The sequence below is a fragment of the Sinohyriopsis cumingii genome, chromosome 15 (assembly GCF_028554795.1).
Source record: "Sinohyriopsis cumingii isolate HCF-2022 chromosome 15, ASM2855479v2, whole genome shotgun sequence".
Taxonomy (NCBI): domain Eukaryota; kingdom Metazoa; phylum Mollusca; class Bivalvia; order Unionida; family Unionidae; genus Sinohyriopsis; species Sinohyriopsis cumingii.
This window is the reverse complement of record NC_142975.1, coordinates 142,793,556-142,811,734: the sequence shown is the minus strand read 5'-3', so window position 1 is coordinate 142,811,734 and position 18,179 is coordinate 142,793,556. Positions and strand designations below refer to the sequence as shown.

The window sequence follows — 18,179 nt, the reverse complement described above, 5'->3', positions numbered from 1 at the left end:
GGATATGGTTTTTAGGTATTAACAGATACAAAGGAAACAAACGTTTCAATACATATAATGACATTTTCTTAAATTCTACATTGTATCATATTGACCTACTACTTGCTAGGCAAGCTGACTTTTATAAAATTTGCAAACTCCTTATATATATTTAAACTTACTTTTAGTATTCAACCAGAAAATCAGAACAAAGTTGAAAGATTGAAAATACTATTTTTGTCATATATATATATATAGAGAGAGAGAGAGAGAGAGAGAGAGAGAGAGAGAGAGACAGACAGACAGACAGACAGACAGACAGACAGACAGAGAGAGATGGGGGGTTCAGAATGGTTTAAACAGACTCTAAATTACACTGCTAAAATGCACATCAGTCCCATGGTTAACATGATAGATTTCTATCAAGCTGGCTGCCCTATTGTACCATTGAGCAAGACTACTCTCATTGCCTAACAAAACCATGCAGTCTTTTGCCAGAACACCATAATGTAAACTTAGCCCATCTAAATCAAATTCCATTGTGAAATTTGCCAATATAAGCCAATACACTTTAATGCAAACTTAGTCAATCTAAATCAAAACATCTTAATGGAAACTTAGCCAAACACCTTAATGTGAACTTCGCCCATCTAAACCAATATACCATAATGTGAACTTAGCCCATCTAAACCAATAAAAGAGATAATGGGATCTTGGCTCATATAAAGAAAAACACCTTAATGCAAACTTAGCCAATCTAAACCAACCGACTTAATTTATTTTCCTAGAATACAAAGTGAAAATTTAAATACTTTTCAGCATTATGAATGAAATCACAAATAGTCCATAAAAGTTCTATGACAAGTCCAAAAGGGTGGTGTTCCAAATGAATGCCAGTGGTTTTCTGAATGAAGTCCAATTTTGAATGTGCTGATGTGCTAACAATCTTGACGTATGGCAATGATGTAATTCAGAATGTCCTTGAATGAATTCATAATAGTTCCAGAATAGCGATTTTTGATATTTGGACATTTGTATTGGGGTGTATGAACATATTTGTTTTGCTTATCAAAACGTTGGAAATTGCCAACACCATGCGGTATCGGCATAGGGTAGCTGCTTACTAGCCACATGGGGCTCGTATCATTGCTTACAATTATTGCATTGTCTTAAGCAGAGCTCTCCCCTGTCTCTAATATATATATATATATATATATATATATATATATATATATATATATATATATATATATATATATATATATATATATATATATATATATATATATATCCATTTGTGCATCTAATATACGTATGTGTGTAGTGTATATAATGACAAAGAGACAACATATATTAGTCTTAAATTTGTACATGCAAATGTCTACGGCCATACCACGTTGAAAACACCGGTTCTCGTCCGATCACCGAAGTTAAGCAATGTCGGGCCCGGTTAGTACTCGGATGGGTGGCTGCCTGGGAATACCGGGTGCTGTAGACTCTAATTTTTTTTCTTTTTCTTATTTTATAATTAAAAACAGTTGAAGTTTTTCTTTCTTTCTTTTATTGTAACTAAAGTTACTTTCTTCAATATAAATAATAAATAGAGCAATTTCTCGACTTTCATTTTCTCTTTATTCCTTAACTTTCTTCAATAATTCTGATCCTAAGAAAATCATGTACAGGACCTGAATATCGCAAACGTTGCTTCATACTTCTCTGCTCATGGTTTCGATCCTTACTACTGTCATATGCGATCATAGGTGACCAGTATTTCTTATTAACAAATTCGGTTCAATTTCTACAGTTTCCTCTACTTTTACAACCACAACAAGCTGCCTCTTTTGACGTCGAAATACTTCCTTCAAGTTTCTTCTCATATATTCGTGGTGTATACCTCTAGCGAAGAGTTGCAAAATATGCGATCGATGTCTTTCGTTTTGGATACTTATTTGTGGTGTTTCTTATTCACTAATTGATTGATAAATATGGAATGTATGAATTGTGAGAATTTTTTTATATTAATTTATTGATTGATTGATTTCTTTTACAGCAGGGCCTCAGTCTGCCAGTGGGAAACTTGGCATCCCGTAACGAATACTTTAAATATGGGCCATTGGCAAAATAAATTGGGTTATAAAATTCTGTTTTGATTACAGTAAGTTTGGACAGATATTCCCTGCTTCCACTTTCTGTATTTCCACAACATTAACTTATCCAAGCTGCAAGAATATATCCTTTACAAATCTGATATTATCCTATTTTTAAAGTTAGCTTATAGGCTGGTGTCGCTTATTTTAACCAAATGATAGGAGAGAAAGAGGAATAATAATAATAATCATAATAATAATAATAACAATAATAATAATAATAACAACAACAACAACAATAATGTCCTGAATCTGGATTTTAAGTCAATTTCAACGTGGAAATCTCCCCTTAAGCAACATAGGTCTGGGTCAGAAAATGGATGAGTGACAAATATGAGTATCTGAGGGCAGTTTTGCTTCTTTTGGATTAGAACTTTTAATCAGTATACACTTTAGTTACTAATATTATACTGCACACAAACATATGTACATCGGAAATGTTGAAGAGATGTGCGACTAATCAGCCCAAGAGTCTTGAAAACGCATAAAGACAACAAATTATGTTTTACAGTTGAAATGTTGTTCTCACTGGAACTGAAATCATTTAATTTCTACATAAATGCCCCAAAAATTGAAAATTAAAAATACAATAAATGTTTTATACCTAGTCCCGCACAGTGACGAACAAGCTATCATACGTTCATCTGATTCCCTGTACTCACCGCAAGCATTCTGTGACATATGGATGCATATCAAATGAAGTGAAAAGTAATGGAATACTCGCTTTTTTATTTATCCCTATGCATCATCGTGGTGGCCACACCATGATGAGGCGCTGTTTCAATTGACCTTTTTATATATGTTCTTTACTGTTCTTCCTTTTTCTTCTTGCTTTATCATACACACACACACACATTCTTGTATTTGGTGGATATAGAGGACTTGTGTATGGAACTGCGCACCGAGGACATTTGTTCTGGCGATGTTAGAGCAAAATCAAATACTGTTTGAGGCAGTACAATTATAGGAAATGCTGATGTATCAAGGAGGGAACTGTATTATCGATTCTAAGGAATATGAAATTTAGCAATGCAAGTGAGGACGCACACGTTTACACAAATTTTCTGTATAATCCATACAAACTAAGGACGCACACTATTTGACAAAATCACGGATACTGTGGACATTTGTACATTATGACCAACAAGGACATATTTGCACATTTAATCCAGTCTTAGCAATCAATACGACTGCTCAGGTGGCCTAGTGGTTTGAGCGTCCACCTCGGATGCGGGTTAGAACCCAGGCAGAGCCATAACAAAGACATGACAATGGTACTAACAGCTTCCTTGCTAGGCACTCAGCATTAGGAGGTTAGTGTTATGACTTAGTTGGCCTGGTGTACAATAATGTGACTGCGTGTGACATCATGCTACATGTATGTGGCGTAATGCCTCAATGATAGACATCACTATAAACTGCCACACTGCAGACACCGTAGCGATATGACTGAAAGATTGTTAAAGCTACGTTAAAATCAAATCGAAATCACATATTATTATTAAGTAACTGTAACCTCTATAAGGGTTTCGACTACAACTGGTCTTTAGGGCAATTACATTATTTTTTGAATATATATCTTGTTGTTATTATACGGACTGATGAATTTATTGATTGACTGATTGTCCTGCAATTAGACTTTGGTACGACATAACACGCTTCGGACTAATCCATCGCTTTGGAGATCATCTCGTAATAAATTTGGAGTATGCACATTTGGTTATAGAGCCCCGTTTTAAGGAATTCTTAGATTTGTGTGATTACTTGTTTGATTATTGGAACTCGATGCAATAGACACATTCCTTATCCTAAATTATTAGCCACTGAGTAGGAGCAAATGTCAAGGAGTGAAGTGTTAGTGAGTTTCCATGATGCCATGGTTGACTTTTAGTAAATTCAGGTCAAAACTGCATGGGTGTCCCTGGAGTAATATAGTCCCTATTAAAACCTAATGTTGTACATTGGTTGTGTGACTGCAGTGGCGGTATTTACGACAGGAGACCGGTAAATTACACAAAAGAATAAACAAGAAGGGACTTGGCAGATACCGTTTATGTCACCATGGTGGCAAATGTGACGCAGTTGTACTGGCGAAATGTGCCTTGAAACCATGAATTGACTGGCCTAAGGTGGCGCAGGAAAAATAGTTCCCTGTGTTAGAGGATAGTTGTATAGTTTCTACAGCGTGAACTGCTGCCGGTACGGAAAGTTGCTGAAGAGAAACCATGCAGATGTATGGTTGATATATATTTGGCAAATTTTGAGATCTGTGGTCTTGCATTGATTAGCGAAAAATTTATGTATAGAATGGACACGTCGGGCTTTCTAATTTATAACCGAAGTTGTAGAGAAGTCTTTGGAAATTTGGGGTAAACTTATGACTTCTACTGGAATCGTGCCAGGGATTGATACTGCTCAGTCAAGCAAATACCTCTGGATTATAGCAATACTATTTGGCTGGATTAGATCATTTATGGCAGGAAACTTGCCTTATTGGCAATGACTATTCGCTTTTTGACAAAATATAGTAATATCTTTGTTGAATAATATGCGTACGAATCTTCTCTCTTTTCTCTTTCTCTCTCTCTCTCTCGCATGTGCAGATGTAAAGTTGAAAATAAGAACGAATGTTTGTGTTAGCCATATTGTGTATTTCACGGAGACTTTTTATTTTTCAAGTAACTTTGGTTGAATAAATCGATGATGCATACAACATTATTTCTTTTGTAATCTGTATAATGTTTTATCTCAACCTCAAGACAAAGAATAATGATAGACTAAAACATCGACAACAACAACAACAACAACAACTTATCTATGTTAACTGAATCGAAACCTCTTAAAATGCTTTACAGTTCAGTAATTGCAGAGGCGAAGAACAGAGTTCTATGAGATTAGATGTATGCATAAATTTAGTGGATGGGGATACTTGTCTAATACCTTTTTACAAACAGTTTATTCTGTTTTATTGTTTTGGAGCCATGAATGAACAAGAATATACTTTAATGGTACAACACTCTCTTGGTTCACCTTCAGAATCATTTAGTTTATACATTTGTTAATTCAATGTACCACGTAAAGGTGTTTTGTATCGCTGATTGGAAGTTTTAGACAGTTTTTTCCCCGCGTCGCCTTCTGTATTAAACATACTGAAAAAAGACTAAATGAGTAAGAATATTACAGTCTAATGCAGCTCTAAGTAAATGTTCTGTTAAGTTATAAATACAAGTTGGTCCAGTAGAACATCCTGAGTGCTCTGGCTATTGTTAAAAACCTCTTTAAATTTGGGAAAGCAATAGAGATTGACATCTTGTATTTACATGTTTTGTGTTGTTTTACAACAGAAATAGCGATACAATAATTCCTGATATGTGCAGCAAAGTCATCCAATCACCAACTGAAGCATGTAAATACATTTAAAAGAACATTTAATGCATTCAACAGTGTATGGTTGCTTGCACGTTTAGTCGCAGGTCTTAAGAGCGTGATAATGAAAAACATATTGCTGTAATTAAATGTTTCATTTTGGGACTGATCATCTTGATGATAAATGTTTGACCTCTGTATAATATATTTATCTTTCTATATATTTGCTGAAGTTCTGTGCATGTAACTTCCGAATTCGGTTAGTGATAATTCGATATCACCTTGACGGGATCTTTTTTACTTGAATCACATCTGTTCTATCCTGTTGGAATACTAAATAGTCAAATTATGAAATAGGAGAGGATATATCTCATTTAATAATCACAAAATAAATTTTGCATATCAAGGATGTCTTTTCAATATCTTAACATGTGTAAAATCTCGCCACACACAGGACGTTTTAACTTTACAGATGGGTCGGATAATTAGCAATTTCATTCCAACTCTACAATGAATTCATCCGTATTTCCAATAGCATTTTGATGTACTTCTTTCGTACATGTCGTAGATTGGACGTGTATGGTATGAATGTATCGTGAGTTTCCCAACATTATTGTCTCACATGTATGAAATATTAATAAAAATACCAAGGACTGTTATATGCACCAGCTTATCTTCTTATAGTTTAGCTTAGTAGTTAGTATCTGATGCTTGGATCTAAAGGGAGATAATAAGTTTTTGCAAAGTGTAATTTGATAGTGGAGATCTCTCTACAAGTTTTCCACAGGGCAATCGAGGACATGGTTTCGGGCGTGTGTATCACCAACTTAGGAGGAAAGATACACTCCAAAATCGCAAACAAGTACCAAGCGTGTAAACGGGGACCTTCCTACAAATCATGATTTTACATTATTCTAGGCTAAAATAGTTGGTAGAAGCAAGATTTTACCATTTTACCAACCAAGGACGTCCTCAGTAGGAGGTGTGTCCTCGGTACGTTGGTGTGTAATCTCATTAATGTCCTCGGTTTACACCAAATACAAATGCACGTGCGCACACACACACACACACACTCACACACATATATTGAAAATACAGATGGCTTGGAGGGTTCAGACAAAATTCCATTCAAACAGATCAAAAGGATGGTAACACTGTCTTGGCCCTAAATATCCAGATATAAAAGAATAAAAACTTTTCTCTCTGACTACAAAACTCATGTTATAAAGAAAATTATAAAATTTTGACAAAACATATTTTGTTTGGAAAATTAATATATTTATTTTCAGTGAACCAATGCACCCAGCAAGTTCAATGCTGGTTGGAAGTGTTCAAGGTAGACTAGGTTGTGTTACCTATTTGCCAATAAAGAGCACTTTCTTCAAGACGTTTCAGTGGGGTTTTTCACTATAAAAAATTCTGATTGCATTTCTGGTATTTATTTTAATTTGTGAAGCAATGTCAGTCTATTCATCAAGTAAATTTACTGCTGCTGGTGATAAGTGTGAACCAGCCCTAAATGATGTTATTACCATATTTTAATTTCTGTAAATGTTTGGCAAGTTCAAAAACTATACAAGATCATGTTGCTTAATCTATTTGAGAAAAGTATACCACTCCCTTGATAACTTGTACACTGATAGCTCATAAACCCATTTATAATGCTGGGTCAGATGTGGATCCTATTTTTTATACTAGAAAATACCAAAACGACTGGCCCTTATTTGTTGAATGTGAATAAAATCACAATCAAAATTTGTGTGTGTGTGTGTGTGTGAGAGAGAGAGATTGTGATTATTAACATAGCTTTAAAAACATTTCAATCATATCACTATGATGTCTGCAGTGTGGTAGTTTATAAAGATATCTAGCACTGCAGCATCATGCCACAGACATGTAACATCGTGTCCCACCCAGTGACATTATCCTGACACCTGGTCAACCAGTCCTAGCAAAAACCTCTTAATGCTGAGCGCCATGCATGGCAGCTGCAAGTACCATTTTTATAAGTCTTCTGTATGACTCAGCAGGGACTCAAACCCGCAACATCCTGCATCCGACTAAATACATGTAATAGTAAATAAAAATGTTCCCTTTCTTCTTCTCTTCACTCACATTTTATAAAAGAAATCGTGAATATTTTCAAAAAATATTTAAGCAATAACCACTAAAGAGAATTTTGTATTGAAATGATTCTGTAGTGTTTAAAATGTTACAGGGAAGCTGTCAAACTATCAAAAGAGGACACCAGATTAATAACTTTTTTTATCCAGGTTAAAATTTGAGTTATGTCCATTTAATACCTTGCCTGGCCTTACAAAGTAAAAAAAAAAACAAAGAAAAAAGCAGTGCTAAATACAGAAAGTGCCTTATTATTAGGAACACAAACTATTCAGACGTACAAGATGCCTTGAGGGGATGAAACTCCTTCAAGCAAAAAATATCCCCATTTAATTTCGAAGTGATTTCTTTTATTAATTAAAACAAATAAATTGCATGGTTGTTGTTGTTGTTGTTGTTGTAGGGTTTAACGCCATTTGTTCAGCACAAGATAGGCTATACATGGCAGCCAGTATAACTGGTGGAGGAAGAACCCTGGAAAACCCCAGGAATAACCATTGACCCACGAGAAGCTACTGGCAAGCTTTCTCACGTACCCATGTTAGCTAAGACTGAGACTCGAACCTACACGGAAATTGCATGGTAAATATTAACTCAAATTTTTTTAAACCCCACAAACATATTCAAAATGCATCATATAGAATGATGAAAGAATCTATAAACTTAAAATCCCTTTGAAAAGTTGCAAGGAAAAAGAAGTATTCAAGTTATTCTCTACAGATTACATTTGTTTTAAAAGACTTTAGTTTTTTCTTCACAGTAATTGTTAAGTAAAAAGTATTTTATTCTTCATCCAAATTCTGTTTAGTTTTGTTTTCAAATTCTGTGAAATACCTACCTCATGTGGCAATCTAGACAGTGCTTTGTCCTGTAAGATTACTAAGGTTTCCACATACTCCTTTGGTAATACATGATTCATGGACACCAGACCCTGGCCCAACTTAATGTAGAGACCTCCATTTTGAAGGCATCCCATCAGAAGCCTCTCTGCAGCTCTCTTGTGACAGCTTTTAATGACTGTATCATATTTAAGACTGTCCTCATCAAGTTTCCAAAGGGACCACTTGTAGTCAACAGCTATGGTTAATCCTATCGCAGTAGACCTGGAACAGAAGAATAAGTAAAGGAGGTATTACTTTTCAAGAAAGCATGAAGGCTTCACTAGATCAAATTTGATTTGGAAAGAAAGACATTCTTTTTTTTTTAAAAAGGGGCAGGGAAAGTATCTTATGTCATCTGTCAGAATATTCCGTTTGCTTTTCATGTTGGGCAAGTGTGGGATAACTTTAGAGTGGTATTTTGTCTACAGTTTTATTTATTCTTGCCAATGTTGAGCTGGTTTTCTAGTTCTTAGGAAATCCTTGCATCATGAAATATTAGTGCACAGGCTGGATTATCTCTCAAAGAGAAAATTGTGCAAACTATTCACATAAACCAGCTTTTGGTATGCCACAACTAATGCAATGCAGTTTCCTGATGGCCATCAAAGCATATCTGACAGAAAATAGTATCTTTTGTTTTCTTCATAGCATGGCAGAAAGACAAGAATGATACCATGTGTTTTCAAATTTGTTAATGCACCGGCAGATATTTCTACAGATAGGTTTATATTACAAATATTCATTTTGAAATGACTTACATAATGATACAGAGTGAATTGAAGTACATGTAGTTGCAGGAGACCTACAACTGGATAGGCTAGTGCTATCCCTTACATGTCTATTGAACATTATATAATTAATGGTCCATGATTAAAGCTATTACCTAAATTCCCTGATGCAGATCCTGGGAATTTGATGGTATTATTCATTATGACAAAACAAAAACTACACAAATATGACTGAATGCAACAGAGACTGACATCACATGATCACATAAGTATTCATGCCATGACTGACATCACATGATCACATAAATATGCACATCATGATTGACATCATATGATCACATAAATATGCATGCCATGATTGACATCATATGATCACATAAATATGTATGCCATGACTGACATCACATGATCACATAAATATGTATGCCATGATTGACATCACATGATCACATAAATATGTATGCCATGATTGACATCATATGATCACATAAATATGCATGCCAGGATTGTTGTTGTTGTTGTAGAGTTTAACACCATTTTTCAGCACAAGATTGGCTATACATAGCAGCCAGTATAAATGGTGGAGGAAGAACCCAGGAAAACCCCCAGAAAGAACCAATGACCCACAAGAAGCTACTGGCAAACTTTCTCATATACCCCATGCCAGGACTGACAACACATGATCTCATTATTATGCATGCAAGGTCTGACATCACATGGTCACATAAACATGCATGCCAGGATTGACATGATCACATAATATACATGCCAGGATTGACACCATGTGATCACATATTATGCATGCCAGGATTGACAACATCACATGATCACATAATATGCATACCATGATTGACATCACATGATCTCATAAATATGCATGCCAGGATTGATATCACATGACATCATATATATGCATGCCAGCACATAAGTCTTACTAGTGTACACACAAAAAACACCATGTATCAAATTTGATTCTGCACCAAGCTGCAACTGACAACTTCTTAGAAAAATGAGATTGACATAAGAAAAATCTGCATGTCCTGCACACAAATATGATGGCACAATAATTTAGTTCTGCATACGTATACTGGTGTGTCACTTCAGCCAATCTGGTGTCCTTTTTTGTTATTGGGATTTCAAGCAGATCAGCATAAAAACACGCTGAAATATTTTCTGAAATTAATATACTCTACATCTTCATATGGAACACTCATACTATATTCTATTCTATTGCCAATGTCTAGCATGGTTGCACAACTTGCACTTGTGGTTTAACTTAGGGCTGTTCCATTAAAACATACAAGGGACCCATGGAAGGCACTTTTAATGTGGGGTACTGACACACAGAGGTAATTTAGAACTTTCTTATCATTTTAATATGAGCTCTGTTAAATCAATGTACACTGGCATATATTTTTAAAACACTGCCTTCCCTGGGTACCATGTATGTTTAAATGGAACAGCCCTTAACAGATTTAACTTCCAATGAAATCTTATAAAATTACAGTGGAACAATTTATTCTTGTACAATTTATTCTGCATTTGCCAAAAAACTTACACTTTAAATGTTGCCTAGTTATTTTGTGTACATGTCCATGATAATTGATAAACATTATTGCCCTTAGCCTGGCTACCAGGAGTCATGCATATGTATAAGGTAAGATGGTGACCCCGTTGTTTCTGTTTACATGTGCCTTTATTTTCATTTTTTGTCATCAATTACAAACCTCTTAAACCAAATTTGTTATCCTGATAAACACTAATGAATGAAATGTGCAACTTATATCAGTTTGTATTTTATAAACACCTGTGTGGTCAGTCTGCATGATGCATTAAAAGAATTTTGTTTAGGACAGGTTTTTTTCAGGCTGATTTACATTAATTCTAAAGATCTTGTATGGAAAGAGATGTTCAACCAACCCAAAACCTACCTTTCAGTAAAACTTAAAAGTACCTATCCGCAAACAGGCATATTGATAAGTGCATGCTAGGTCTTCAAAATGTAGGGGCAACATTATTTGAATTAATTAATATCTTTCATTATTATGTTGATTTCATTTTTCCTATCCCTACACCATAGTCCTAGGTAAATTCATTCCTTCAATTAGTCATTGGAGGCTTAGTATAAAAACACAGTCAAGTATGATGAATTAGTTTCTTGTAATTCAGAATATTGTCCTTCTTGCACTTGGGCCAAGAATGAAAGGACACGAGAGGGGCAAGGGTGGAATGGAGATAGGGGCACTAGAGGATATGGACATGGCTGTGAATGAACAGATGCAATCAGGGCTAACTTGAACTTGAACACAGGGAAAGGTTGGGGGTGGGGTGGAAAGGGTATCACTCAGTCCCCTTCCCTAGAGAAGACAGGTAGCTCCATGGTACTGGGTTGGAGAACAATGGCGTTAAAAGCTCAAGATGGCAACACTTTCCTTGTAATGGAAAGGCAGGTACTGCCTGTGGGAACTTAGTGACTTTCTTGAGTCAAGGAGTGCTACTGATCCCTCTGGGGAACAGCATGTTGGCAACTTTCTGACATTTTTAAGCTGAGAATTGCCACTGATTCCTCCTGGGATCGGCACACTGGTGATTTCATTACACCAGGAAATGCCTCTGATCCCATCTGGGATTGGCAAGCTGACAACTTCCTAATACCAATGCCACTGAATCCTTCCAGAATCAGAGGACGGTCACCTGTTAAGAACAAGAGGAGGCTTCCTTCAACTTCTGCTACTTAATACAAGGCACAGAATTTACTTCTATCCGGGCAAGTACTTTTAGCACACACCAAGCAGGTTGGGTGGGTGTCCCAATAAGCCTCTTTATGTCTGCATTTCCAGCTTCTTGTGCCATACTGAAAGGCTGAAAGAAAATTACAAGAACAAACATCTGGAATACAACTGATGAGAGTACTACTCACACTACCACTGGTACAAATGATGAGAGTACTACTCACACTACCACTGGTACAAATGATGAGAGTACTACTCACACTACCACTGGTACAAATGATGAGAGTACTACTCACACTACCACTGGTACAAATGATGAGAGTACTACTCACACTACCACTGGTACAAATGATGAGAGTACTACTCACACTACCACTGGTACAAATGATGAGAGTACTACTCACACTACCACTGGTACAAATGATGAGAGTACTACTCACACTACCACTGGTACAAATGATGAGAGTACTACTCACACTACCACTGGTACAAATGATGAGAGTACTACTCACACTACCACTGGTACAAATGATGAAAGTACTACTCACACTACCACATGACTCATACAAATGACGGGATACAATTATGGAAATACTGCCCAATTGGTGTTTGCATAAAAATCAACAAAATGACACTGGACCAATAAGAAAATATAAATAAATGCAAGAGCATCAAAAGAATGAGTAAAGTTATCAAGTATAAATGGGTACAACCAGGAAATTCCAAGACATAAATAAAATGATCAACATGAGTCTACTTACCTGAAAAATCTGACAAAGCCACCTAATGTTACTCGAACTTTCCTTTTCTGTGGTTCATTTAAAGTCACATAATATCCACCTGATGCAAGTGACACAAGTGTAAGAAATGATAAGAAATATTTGTTTTTTGACATCTTTCTTGGAACAGTCCTCTTATTCAAAATGCTGCTCTTCCATCGTACAGCTCCTTCAAGCTTCCCATTTTTGTTCAGTTTCATCCATTGGTTCAAGCACTTATTGCACATTTGTGGAGATCCCATAGGGACCTGGCTAGCCCTTAAAGATCCAATCAGTGTTCTAAAGAATGACATTGTTATCTGATGAAACTCAAGGAGCTCCAAATGAGGTAGGAATCTGTCTACTTCATCATTCTGTATCAAATGGACGAAGTCCCAGTATCAATAGCTGTCTTCTCTAGTGAGATGTATTAGATATGGACCAAATGGAGGAAGTCCCAGTATCAATAGCTGTCTTCTCTAGTGAGATTATTAGATATAAACCTAATCCAGGACCATCCTAAAATATAATAAAAAGAAGAATTATGGATAATTATCATGACAGAAAATGTAGTGATAAAAGGATCCATGGATTTTTCTTAATATGCAACAAATATAGAAGATAAGGTGCAAATGTTTATGTCATTTTAAATCATGGATTAGAATAATGTGTGTACTTCATGACTATACCATATAAATGATCATGATGTTTAGGTGTAGCAAAAACAAAGATTTTCAAGATAGCTTCCAAAGTGACCATACAGAATGTCATATTAGGACTAAAGCAGAGTTATTTAGGACCAACTAGACATCATAAGAAGTCTTTCAGTGAAAACCCCATCCTGATATCACCAAATATTCCTGAGGAGAACTGAGAATACGATTTTCAAGATGGCCACTGTGGCAGCCACATTGGATGTCTGATTGGCACCATTTAATTTGTTGCTTGTTGTGGAGTTAACGCCATTTTTTAGCACCCAATAGGCTATGCATGGCGGCCAGTATTAATGGTGGAGGAAGAACCCGGAAAAACCTCAGGAAGAACCACCGACCCACAAGATGCGGCACCATTTAAATTTAGGATCAATTAGACACTGAGATGAATACATGTGTGTGTAAAGTTCATGGCAATCCTTCAAGTAGGTTAGGAGGAGTAGCAATAACAAATTTGTGTCAAGGAATGGATGGACAATGGACAATAAATGATAGACAACAGACCATCCCATTAGGTATTCTGGTCTATGACCACCAGAGATAAAAACCACATGGTGCTGACAGTTTTGTGCAGTGCAACAACAAATGTAATTTCACTCAGAATAATAACTGCATGTAAAGTAAAATGTTTAAAGCATATTAGCTGAAGAAACATTTCACACTCAGTCTGTATAAATGGAAAGGTAGTTTTTTCCCCATCTACACTATAACATTTCACATTCAATCTGCATCAATGGAAAGGTGTTTTTTTTTCTTCTCCACATCTACACTATAATATCTGGAAGGTTCAGCAAATCAAATTAGGTTGACTAGCAAAGTGTGTTTCTGTATTATAAATAGACTATCTACATAAAACTAATGTTGTGGTTAATATATTTGAACTTTACTATACTCAGCCATGAAGAACCATACCTCCATGTGTCATAGTTACCTGCAGCATTTTGACAAGGAAAATCTTTTGTAATATTTGTAACTAAATATAAATGCAGATTGCAGAGATCTCAGCATACAAATCAGGCATGTTCTACTTAAGAGCATTTCTACCAGTAATGGCAAAGATTGTCTTTACAAATTCACGTGCCTAACACCTAGGGCAAGCTCAAACTGGACTCAGCCAAGCTCAAGTTTCCTAGGTACTTGCCCATGACAAGACCAAAAAATTGAGAGGGAAAAAGTTATTCTGTTCATAATGCTTTATGTTCTACACTTTTTATACCCTGTGATCTAACCAAAATACATATATAAGCACCTATATTTAATGTTTATATGTGCAGCGTTCTTCTACATGTATTATATAAGTGATCAGTTTTTTTGTCCATTGTGTTTTATTTTCATTTTCAGTCAATGTCATGGACAGTCTCACATTTTCTCAAGCAAATGTGATAAAGTGAATATATAGTACTGGTATTTTTTTAAAACGTTTTGACAAATACAGAACAAATATTTATATTTTAACTTTCAAGTTACATTTCAATCATAATATCTGTACTTATCCTATCCTAGCTTCAGGCTGTTTGTGAGATTGTGGATGACTTTAAATAATCACCGTGTCAAACATTATTTTGATGAATGTCATTGATTTTTACATGAGTAGGTATTAGTTGTTAATAACTCATGAAATTCCTTTGACAGGAGTGTTTGGAAATAAAAGGTGCTTGTTTCTGAAGATCAACCACCAGGAGGCTTTTGTTCAAAGCATGATCAATGTGCTAAAAACGTAGCACCCAAAAGTTGTATTTATGATCTGTTGTTTACATGATCAGTATAGGAGACCAATACATACTGCTTGGAAAACAATTAAATGCATAAAAATAAATATTCTCATTCTCAAAAGTCAACCTGTCAAATATTCTGATGCATGTTGCGGATTTCAAGTTGACAGGTCCTTGAGTTGCAAGTATAAATATATCATACAGTCTAGCTTTCATTATTGTTGATGTAGTTCATGAGTCTGTTATCTAATCTTGGCAATAATAGTAAACTTAATAAAGTTTCTAGCTCTGATGAACCTGTTTTAAAGACAAATCACCAGTATGATATTATGAAACATGTAAAAAAATTCTGAATATAATGGAATAATGTCTCTTGCTAAAACACTGTCATTATGTTTAATTTTTCAATTAAGGTCTTTTACATAAACATCTCTCTATCTACCTCTCATATATATATATATATATATATATATATATATATATATATATATATATATATATATATATATATATATATAATAAATTAGTGGCGTATGTTTTCTGTTGCCCACAAAGAAAAAAATCAAACTAAAAATCAAACATATATTTAACATGATTTCCTTTGAAAAGACAAACAAACATATTTTATCTTATTAATTTGCTCTTCTTAGAATATTATGTTTGGGGCAAGCTCTTATTTCCCAAGGACATGTTCAATTTTTTCATTGTTTGCCCTAAGCAAGCTGACTTTTATACAATTTGTAAATTCCTACTTTTTATAGATTTCCACTCAATGCACCCAGACACATATAACATAGATATTCACAACTACCTGATGTTTAAGCAAGGGTAATATCAGCACAGCAACATTTATTGAGTGTACCACAAAAACACACATCATATATCTCGAAAAATTCAGTTCCTTTGGATTGATTATTGATATTGAACACAAAAATAAAAAATGGTATTTATCATTAGTATCATTCCTTTGAAATTTTATAGAAAAGGATTTTAGTGAGTAACGAGTCCAAGGGGTGGATGTGACACTGATAGTCAAATATGGATATTTATTAACTTATTTCTTCCTTTTCCATTAAATCAAGTCATATTTGGTACACATATCATTTGAAAGCTCAATACATTTTCTGCTCACTGTGCAAGCTTTAAAACAGCTAATTTTAATTTTATGGGCCATATCGATGGTTTAAAGACAAGCATGAAATTTTGTCTTTAAAATAACTGTTTTTATGTAATAACTTTCAAAAATGTACCCATTACTCAAATTTATGCAAGTTTTTTCAATTCCATTCAATAAAGTAATATTTTTTATCATTCAAAAGCAAATACATTTATGCTGACTGCATAAGCTTTAGGAAAGCTAATTTTAATGTGAAAGGTCACATTCAAGGTACACAAGCATAACATTTTGTCTTTTAAATAACCTGAAATGCTTTTCCATCAAAACTTTAAAACATATACCAGTTGCTCTCTTTTATGTATTTCTTCATGCTACATAAATGAAGTTATATTTGGAATCATCTGAAAGCTAAATAAATTTTCTACCTATTCCACAAATTTGAAGAAAGCTGATTTTAAATTTAAGGGCTACATATCAGATTTAAGGACAGTAATTAGTGTCTAGACAAGAGCAAAAGCCTCACTTCTCTGTCAAATGATAATGAAACATGTGAATGCATGTGTGTAGCACAGCAACATTATGTATCCTCAAAAAGCGTTCTCAAATGGCTTGAAATTAATGTTGAAATGTCATCAAATATTTTTTACATAAAAATATTATACTGTCAACACTGTCCCTCTTACAATAGTGAAAGTGTCATCACCTGTTTACTACTGTACATACAGTTATTGATTTCCTAGCCACTGGTCTAGCACAAGGGTCTCAAACTCAAACCATCCTAGGGGCTGCATTAGGCCATTTTCAATGGCCCAAGGGCCGCACCACCTTAACTATCTCTCATCACACCTTGTGATGCCAATAATTTTGCGGGACACAGGATTTGGCTTGGCGGGCCAAATGCGGTCCATGGGCCCAGTGTTTGAGACCCCTGCTCTAGCATAACCTTACCTGGACCCAATGCTGGTGCACTCATTTTCATATTAGATGGGTGCTAACTGATCATACAAAGAAAGTTGGGGACTTAGCATTCTCTGTGATATATATGTATCTGCTGCATCATATACCATTCAATCACGAATTTCTCCTGACCTTTCCCATAAAGTTTCAAATATCTAGAAAGTTATTTTGGAGGTGTGGCAAAATTGTCCAAATATCTAAAATGCGGTTTTAAAGGTCAAATGAAACAATTCCTATTTCTACAGAGTTATGTAGTCGGAGCTTTATCTGACCTTTTCCAGACCCCTTTTCTTTTAAAGATATTTGGACAAGTACATGTCAAACGTAATGCTACAACCATTATATACATAGGTCTGATGGGAAAGGTATAGGGAAGAATCTAGTCATTTGTTAACATGGATCCAAAACAAAAATGTAGTCAAGAATAACTTGTTAGCCTACTAGACTGTTTACTCCTACAATGTAACTTTTAAGACATCGACCTTGATATGCATATTAGGGTCGACGTTTCACATGTCGAACTTTTGTCTGTACACTTTAATAATGTTAAAAAAAAAAATACTGCATACATACGATGTGCTAATTTCAATAATTGTAGTATTACCAAGAAGATACATAAAACAACACGTGTTGCTTGGTTGAGTTTGGTACGTCGAAAACGCTTGTTAAACAGACGATTTAAAGTCAGGATTTATGTATTCATAGAGTAATGATAGAGTAACCTCCCTTGCCCGGTACATGTTCTGGAAAAGTCTAAAGTTCCTACAGGCCGCATTATGGGGTGGGGTGGGGGTGTATCATCATCCGGAAAGATACGGCTATCATTCCTAAAGTTCTTTTAATGTCTGGGGTGTCTTTGCATGTTGTTGCTTGTTTGTTTGTTTTTAAATTAAATCACATGTATGGCAATTTCTTCTAAAATTTTCTGCTTCCCCGTTTAGTTGGTAACACGAGTCTTTTATGTATTT

At 35.1% G+C, this 18,179-nt stretch overlaps 1 protein-coding gene and 1 non-coding gene across 2 annotated transcripts in view; one reads left to right on the top strand and one right to left on the bottom strand.

Moving 5' to 3' along the window:
- LOC149782952 (putative aarF domain-containing protein kinase 5) overlaps positions 1–17,905 on the bottom strand; it is a 78,433-nt gene extending 60,528 nt beyond the window's left edge. The window contains exons 1-3 of the mRNA XM_089935188.1: positions 17,816–17,905; positions 12,716–13,231; positions 8,452–8,716 (exon numbers count right to left, since the gene is read on the bottom strand). Coding sequence (XP_089791314.1) covers positions 8,452–8,716; positions 12,716–13,026 — 576 coding nt within the window. The 5' untranslated portion in view covers positions 13,027–13,231; positions 17,816–17,905. The remainder of the gene's footprint in view (positions 1–8,451; positions 8,717–12,715; positions 13,232–17,815) is intronic.
- Positions 1,359–1,477, top strand: LOC149782953 (5S ribosomal RNA). The gene has a single exon (XR_016414847.1). It is a non-coding gene; the product is annotated as a 5S ribosomal RNA (ribosomal RNA).
- Positions 17,906–18,179: the final 274 nt, after the last annotated feature.